The 8,414-nt window shown below is 52.8% G+C and overlaps 1 protein-coding gene across 7 annotated transcripts in view; it reads left to right on the forward strand.

Moving 5' to 3' along the window:
- Positions 1–8,414, forward strand: part of Whrn (whirlin) — an 88,055-nt gene that overhangs the window by 67,447 nt on the left and 12,194 nt on the right. For 2 of the 7 annotated variants that reach the window (XM_026781924.1, XM_026781925.1), the window contains exons 4-8: positions 1,178–1,380; positions 2,556–2,592; positions 3,657–3,869; positions 4,451–4,660; positions 7,201–7,233. The exons of 1 other annotated variant lie outside the window; for it this stretch is intronic. In XM_026781924.1, coding sequence (XP_026637725.1) covers positions 1,178–1,380; positions 2,556–2,592; positions 3,657–3,869; positions 4,451–4,660; positions 7,201–7,233 — 696 coding nt within the window. Of the gene's footprint in view, positions 1–1,177; positions 1,381–2,555; positions 2,593–3,656; positions 3,870–4,450; positions 4,686–7,200; positions 7,234–8,414 lie in introns of all 7 variants that reach the window. 4 more of the 7 variants (XM_005352606.2, XM_005352608.2, XM_026781927.1 and 1 more) reach the window with 3 other exon arrangements.

The following is an 8,414-nucleotide window of genomic DNA, read 5'->3' on the forward strand; positions in this document are numbered from 1 at the left end:
GAACATCCTATGTCTACCTTTCCTGAGAAGAAATAACAAATATCTCTTCCCCTAGATAAGGCATCAGTGACAAACCAAAGAAACGATTTCCTCCAGGTCCAGTTTAGTGAACCAGTGAGCTCACTAAGTTACTTACAGTGGCACAAACGACTCGGGGCAGCCTCATCTGAAAAACATAGCCCCCTCAAGCAGCTGATTCCCCCCACTATTGATAATGAAGGCTCAGAAGGAGGGGAAGAAATCTAGCTGAGACCTGTCAGCGGGTGGGCTGGTGTTTTCCCGTCCATGGGCTCGAGCACCTACTGGGAAAGGAGAAGGCCCATTGAGTCCCCACCTTTGGGGTCCAGCGGTCCCCTTTACATACCGCACCATCTCCCCCTGCCTCTTCTGGTTTTGTTTTGGATCTGCTTTTGTTGGAAAGCTAGTGGCTTTGTCTCTGCCCTTTTATCTTTTCATTTTAAACTTGCTTGCTTGTCTGTTGTTTTTTATTACAGAATAAACTGGCTGCTTGTCCTAAGACTCCAAACAGCGAGTGCTCCTTCAAGGGAGTGTTTCTTTTCTGTGCTTTTTTCTCCTTTAGTAAATTAGAGTGTTGCTGACATTGTAAAGTGACAAGAGCATGTGAGCCAGGGGATAGAGAGGTGGCTCTGTGTTGAGAGGCGTTGCTGCCCTGGCAGACAACCCAGGTTCAGTTCTCAGTTCTCAGCTGTTGGCTCACAAGTACCCGCAACTCCAGTTCTATTGGATCCAGTCCCCTCTTCTAACCTCCGCGGGCACCAGGCACCACACATGCATAGAGTGCACTTAGAGGTGTGTGTGTGTGTGTGTGTGTGTGTGTGTGTGTAATAACGTGTGCTAGGTGAGCAATCTCAACAGCATAGACTCATATGGAGATAACAGGTGTCCACTTCACTCCGTCTCTGCTTCCTGCAGTGACTCATCTCACCCTCACCTCTAAGCTGGCTTGCTTCTGGTGGACTTTGGGGAAGATCATAACTGACATACTCTCAGAGCTGTCACTATAGAAAGTGTCCTTTCTAGTGACAGGAGCAGGGCTCTTCACATGTGACCCTTGGGCATCCATATAGCCCCTCTGAACCTCAGTAACCTCATCTCAGTCTGGCAAGCGGAGAGCTGGGACGAGGGCAGCCCATGTGATGGTGTTGGGTCTTGGCAGGTTGGGGACCAGATTCTGGAGGTGAATGGGCGGAGCTTTCTCAGCATCTTGCATGACGAGGCGGTGAAGCTGCTCAAGTCATCCCGGCACCTCATCCTGACGGTGAAGGACGTTGGAAGGCTGCCCCACGCACGTACCACCGTGGACCAGACCAAGTGGATTGCCAGTTCCCGGATTGGGGAAAGCACCACCAGCTCAGCAGGGTCTGGCTCAGGCACAGGGTGCAGGGACCCTTGGGTGACTTCTGAGAATCAGTGTTCCTCTCTCTTCTGCCTGGTGTCCCAACCCTGAGATCCATTGCCCTCGTGGGCATGAGCACGGGCTCTTCCCTTCCCTCTCCTAGCTTCAGTGTCCCCAGGGAAAGATGAAATGCAGGCCTTAGAGCCCCCAGTCTCTGCCAGGAAGCAAATCACTTACCTCTCTCTGGGTGCCTAGTGTTGTATCTGGATGTAGGCTCTGCCCCATCCCATACTGCCAGGGATGACCCCAGAAGGTACTTGGGATGAAAGAGTCTCAGAAGCCAGGCATAGTGGTTTGGCTGGGTGCCTCCTAGCACCCATGTCAGCCATGGACCCCAGCATACTTCTCCACCTGGTGGCTGGTGACTCCTCGTCTGACACCCCCAACAGTGGCATATTTCTCTCCTTCATTTCCTTCCTTTCTTCTGTATAGTGCTACATTTTTTTTTTAAAAAAAAATGATTTCCAACATATTTTTAAAATCAGATTTCTTGTTTAAAAACTGGATTTCTGGTAATTTCTTAAAATTACAAACTCTTGCAGCATAAGCCTATGTTTTCTCATGGAAATCTGAGCTAGAGCTGAGGTGTCCCTACAAGTTGCCCCAGGGGCTCCCAGTACTGTTCCCCACCCTCTCGGGGTGAGATGGTTGACCTGGATCACCTACCAGAGGTCTTTAATTCTCCCACACCCATGATTCCCAACTCCCCCTTGCTCCCATGCCAAGCAGAGAACTCTGGGTCCCGTCAGGACAGAAAGCACACCTTGCATGGTGTGGCAATACTGAACGTATTACTAATGGAGAAGGCTCAAAGCCTCCTGCAGATACTGGGGGCCACCTGCCCTTCAGCAGCTCATAAGCGGTGACCATGATGCATGGGTGTGTGGTTTCTCACACTTTTGCTGTATTGGGGGTGGGACGAATTTTTTTGAGACAGGTCACAAATCCTGTGCTGGCTTGGGACTTGCTCTGTAGCTCAGGCTGGTCTTGGTCTTCAGATCCTCCCATGTGCTGAGGTCATAGGCATGTGCCCCCATGCCAGATACTAAGCCTAGCTTTCCTGCTGCAGCTCAGCCTCTCCCTGTGTGACCCATTCCATGTACTGGCATGTGCTGAAGGGGCTTGTTTCTCTCCATAGGTTTCCAGGGGACCTCAGAGAGGAAGGAACAAACAAGGTAGGTCTCTTCATATGTGGGACATCCTTGGTGTCTTCTTCCTGTTCGCCCAGTTCCAGACAGAGTATGCCCAGGGCCGTACACATTGTAGGGAGTTTCAGTCAGGCTGCCCAGCTGTCCAGATGCTCGCTGCCTTCCAGCCACTGCTCATTCCTGGGATGGGGCAGGGAACAGAAATCACAGGGTCCCTGCTCTACAGCTGGGGCGAGGGGGAGGTCCTAACCAGTGTAAGACTCACAAATTTAGACAGACCAAGCATTCAAATAAATATCTAATTAGAAAACAGACCTGGAACCATCGAGGCAAGGTGGGCATTAGGAAAGAGTAGGAGATGTATCAGTAACCCTAAATGGGACGCCGCGCAGAGGCAGAGATTGAGCCATGCCAAGGCAAGAGCACATGCCAACGGGATGGAGTGGGTATTGGTTAGTGGAAGACCAGAAGCAGAGACTGGGTGTGGTCAGAGCAGAGTGAAGTCAGGCTAACCTGTGCTCACAGGCTTTGGGGCCATGGAAAGAGGGTGGGCAGTGAGCACTGTGTACAGAGTCCACTGCAAGAAGTTTGTGTTTTCAAGATCATTTTAATGCTTTTGGCAGGGTGACGGTGTGGGCCAGGGAACCCGAGGACAGACTGGGTGGTATCAGCTGATCCATGGTGAGGACTGTTGGTGTAGTTTGGAATCTGACTGGTCCATGGTGAGGACTGTTGGTGCAGTTTGGAATGAGTTAGGGGAAGAGATCTGAACTGCAGTTTAGAAATGCAGGGATTTCTACAGCTTACTAAGAGAGATACCAAAGCCCACAGGGTCACATGGTGTATGGAACGATAGGTACAAGGATACGCAAGAGCCAAATATGAAAGTGCCCAGTGACTGCTTCGTGACCAGAGAAGGCCACACAGTGCCATTGCCCCGGGGTTGGGTGCAGAGGTTCCTATGTATGTGAAGATAGATCATCAAATGTAGAAGCCACGACATCCCTCCTCAGTGTTGCTACTGGTTCTACCAGGTCCTCTGGCTCCAGAGCAGCCTAGACTTCGCTGCCCTGTGTCCTTCTGTCTTCCAGCCAGGATTTTACAAGGGCCCAGCTGGCTCCCAAGTGACCCTGAGCAGCCTGGGGAATCAGACACGTGCTCTTCTGGATGACCAAGCTCGACATCTGCTGACAGAGCCGGAGCGTGCCACCATGATGTACTACCTGGACCAGTACCGTGGCGGTGCCATCTCTGTGGAGGCCCTGGTCATGGCACTGTTTGAATTGCTCAACACACATGCCAAGGTAACCTCTGCCTTATGCCCCCATCCTGTCACCAAGGGCTTCAGATCAACTGAGTAGATACAGGGGACCAAGACCTCAGATCCCCTGGGTAGATACGGGGACCAAGGTGGCCCATCCTCCAAACTCATAGACTTCTGGGCGGAGGGGTAGAGACAGAGTGCAGTGGCCATTATCACAGAATATTCTCACAAGCAGGGTCTCGGGGGATGGTGAGGGGCTAACCAGTTCGAGAAGCCTGCTTAGGTGGAAGTCTGTGGGCCAGAAACTGCTGAAAGGAAAAAGAAACTTAATCTAGTGGGAAGGAATAAACTGAGGCAGGCAGAGGAGATACTGCTTGCAGACACACAGGGCTGAGAGGGCACTCTGGGTGGGAGGGATGGCCAGAGTCTCTGTGGCATGAATGTGATACTAAATTCTGGAGCTTTGTCACCTGTGTGTGCTGAGAAGGAAGAGATCATGGGCCTGGTGTTTGAGTGCTCCCCTGAGGACACTGGAGAGTCCGGGAGGTTAAGGAAGGGAGACACCGGTCTCACCTGCTGGCGGAGGGGCTGAATATCCGTCTGCCATATTCTCCCCTGCAGTTCTCTCTCCTGTCCGAGGTGAGGAGCATCATCTTGCCCCAAGACCTGGACCGCTTTGACCACCTGGTGCTGAGGCGAGAGATAGAGTCCATGAAGGCCCGGCAGCCCCCAGGCCCTGGTGCTGGAGACACGTACTCCATGGTATCTTACAGTGACACCGGCTCATCCACAGGCAGCCATGGCACCTCCACAACTGTCAGCTCAGCCAGGGTGAGCTGCCCCTGCCCTATGCCTGGTGAGAAGGCCAGGGCTGCAGTTAAGACATTAGCTTTCCCTTGCAGAGTCTCGAGTCTCTCCTCTGTAAGAGCCTGGCTGTTGTGGAGTACCTACTGTCTGCTTGACATGTAAGAAAGATGTGCCTATTGGGCTCTCGGTCTGGGGAGCCCAAGGAAAAGGTATTTTTAAGGGACAGTTAGGGGCCATCAAGATGCCTCCAAGGGTAAAGGTGCTTACCACCAAATCAGTTCAGTCCCTGGGACTCCCAAGGCAGAAAGAGAGAACTAGCCCCTGCAAGCGGTCCTCTGATTGCCACAGGTGTACCTCCTGCAACTCTAGGTCCAGAGGATCTGATGCTCTCTTTTGACTTCTGGAGCTTCCTGCACACGTGTGCAGACACACGTATGTGCTTGCATGCACACGTGTACACACACACACACACACACGATAAAAATGTAGTAAAAATTTAAAGGATAGTTGGACACAATAACAGTGCAGTTCACAAGAAGATCAAGTGGAGAAGCGTGGTGTTCGGCTCAGCATCAGCCCCTACACAGTGGCAGTCATGGTTCCGACTGTGGTTCTGGGTATCACAAGAGGTGACCTGTTGTCTGTGGAGCCCCAAGCCTGGCTTGGCTTTCCTGCCAACTCAGCAGCTTCCAGTCCAGCTAGCTAATCTGTAATGGAGTGCCATTCTACTCCAGGATTCTCATAGGCAAATGTTTGCTTGGTTTCTACTTGTTTGTTTGTTTTTGTTTTGAGACATATGCAGCCCTGGCTGGCCTGGAACTTGCTATGGAACCAGGCTGGCCTCAGACTCACAGAGATCTCTTTTGACTTTTGCCTCTGCCTCCTGACGATGCTACCACGCCAACAACAAACGCCTTGTTTCTTATCAGGGGACAGCCAGGTGTCTTATAGGAGGGAGAGTCAGGTGGGTGGGCTGGAGGCCCAGAGCTGCTCTTGTCGCCCTTGGAAAGGGCGGGAGGTGGTGGTGGCTCTGAAGCCAGAGCTCAGTGCAGGAGAGATGAGATTCCTGATGACCGTCGGGTGACCCACAGGGAGCAGCCTTCACACCTAGGCATTCTGGTTTCTCACATGGCTTAACACCAGAGCTCTGGTGTCTGGAGGACCCCATCTCTTCTTCAAGGGTCCTTGTTCTTTCTTGAGGTAACTCCAGAGATCGCCATGCCTCCCTCCAGGCTCTGAATAGGCCAGCAGCTGTTTTTCAGATCGTCAGATCCAGGGCTGGACAGAGGCCCTGCCCCTATATTGCTAGGTTTGCTCCAACCTCAGGCTGTGTAACAGCTCATGATGAGATGATTTCAGGCTAGGGGTCCTGGTCTGCATTTTACTCTTCTCTGAGTCTGAGCTCTTATGACCTTGGCCTTAAAATGTTCATGTGTTGCAACCAAGTGTAGCTCTAAAATCCCGGGAGTTACACACAGGTTAAACCTGTATGTAGCAGGCTACACGGTCAGGACCAGAGTGCCACAGTGGAAACGTCTTCTGGTCCAGGAGGCAGCAAATCTGGGTTTGAGTCTTAGTCTCCTTGTGCCTCAGTTTCCCCATGTATATATAAACTGCATAAGGTCCTGATAGCTCTGGCTGCAGCAGCCTGAGGTCCTGAGGACAGAGCAGGCTGCGGGACAAGAGCAGAGCTCTGCAGATAGCAGCAGTGGCCTTCCCATCTCTGAGAAGTCAGAACAACACCCTTAGTGCCCAGTGCACAGGGCACACCTTGGGCACAGCAGATCATATATCAAGAGTGGTTCTGCACAAGCAGATTCTGGGCAAATGGGAGGGCACCCCAAAGTCCCTTTGCAGCGTTTCTAAAATGGGGACCAGTCAGAATGTCAGAACAGGACATACCCACGTCCCCAGGTAGAGAGGAACTCCTGGGGTGGGGCCTAAGAGAGACTTGCAGGTAGGAAAGTCCCCTTACCTCTCTGTGCCTCAGTTTCCACCCTTGTAGGGGAATTGTTATGCTAAATTCCCAACTTGTAGGGAGAACAGAAAGAGAAAGCTGTCTTGGACTGTACTGGAATCCATGGAATGTGGCCACAGCCCTCGGAGAGCCTTGCCTTTCCCCGCTGCCCTTCCCGCTTGGGCAACCCCTTAGAGATGTGCTCACGGGCAGGTACATCCACAAAGGCTCTGGGAGGCACTGGGCTGGGGATGCTGCCCCTCCCTTTTGCCCTTTCCCAGGGACTCCACAAGGCACTCTCTGAGGCTCAGTTCTAGGACTGCCGCTGATCCCTGAGGACCTAGCCTGCTGGACCAAAGTCTCCAGCCTGTTCTCAGCAGGTGCTGGCGCCACACCTGCCCCAAGTCACCGACCTCTAGACACCCCTCCGGGAGGATGGCATTGGCTCTCCAGAGCAACAGGGCCTTCCTGCTTCCTCTAAGGACCCCACTACTCCCTTCAGTAGGCTGTGTGTTGGGGAGGGGTCCCTGTGCTGAAGCTTCTTGATCCCCTGACATTTATGTCATGTATTTTTTCTTTTTGCCTTTTGCCCATCCACCCTCCCTAGGAGCGGCTGCTGTGGCTTATAGACCTGATGGAGGTACCGTCCTTCTGCAGGGGTTGGGGGGCAGAGGTGGGGTTAACTCTTCTTGCTGCTTCTGACCTCTGCACTTGTCTCATCTGGGGACCCGATGTTCTTGCTGTTCAGTCTGTCTTCTGGTCACCACTTCATCAGTGGTCCCAGGCTCTGGAGAATGACCTCTGTTCAAATCCTGGCTTAGCCCTGTCACTTGCTGTGTGGCCTCAAGCAGTAGCTCTGCCTCTCTGGGATTAGTTTTAGGAAAGGAGGGTGATCCTTCTGTGCTACGGGTGGAGAGCATGGCCAGCCTTTGTTTGCTGTGGCCTCTGCCTGTCTGCAATGTTCTCCTTCCTGATTCCTGTGGCCTGTCCCCATAGCTTGGGTAGCTGATCTTATAGGAGTCTTCCCTGAACCACTTGAGAAGATGATGTCCAGATCTTGCCTCACCGTACTTTCGTGAACAGGAGAGGTGTGGTCAGTAGCCCCTATGTGGTCACCAGTTTTTGAGGGAAGTGACCATGTCTGGGGTCACTGCAGGGTTCCTGGAGTTTAGTTCACAACTCAGCCCGTGTGAATGCTGGAGCCTTTATAACAGCTAGGACTTGTGGTGTGCTCTCTAAGGTCCAGCCCAGCATTTCCCAAACATGTCTCCTGCGGCCTTCCCAATGATCATGAGCGCTAAGGCCCTCCTGCTACAGACGCTCAGAGAGGGGGAGCAGCTTGTCCCAGGTCACACAGCTTACTGGACAGGGTCCCCGGCCTGCTTGCCTCTGTGTGGTGTTGTGAACACTGTCCTCTGACCCCGGTTCTTCCAGACATTCTTTTCTGGTCATTGCCTAGCAGTCAGCCTAGCCTGTCTGTCTGTCTTTTCCTCCTTCCTCTGCTTTCCTTTCTGTTAATCTTTCTGGGGTGCATGCCATGTGCTGTGTGCAGCCCAGGAGCTACGGGGCAGCAGAGAATAATACAGATCCTCTCTTGAGCTGGAGTGCAGAGGCCAGCAGCAATGGCGGAGGACGAGATGAGTGGCACCTTACGCCTTACGTGATTAGAAAGAGAGGGTAGGGCACCTGGGGCCGGGGGACTGACACGGCTCCACCCGAAGCAGGGGAGAGAGAGCCACGCCCACATCTGGGGTGGGGCAGTTCAGAGAACAGGAGCAGCGTGTGCAAAGGCCCTGAGATTGGGGCATGAGAGAGAGCCAC

This window comes from Microtus ochrogaster, chromosome 10 (genome assembly GCF_000317375.1).
Source record: "Microtus ochrogaster isolate Prairie Vole_2 chromosome 10, MicOch1.0, whole genome shotgun sequence".
NCBI lineage: Eukaryota > Metazoa > Chordata > Mammalia > Rodentia > Cricetidae > Microtus > Microtus ochrogaster.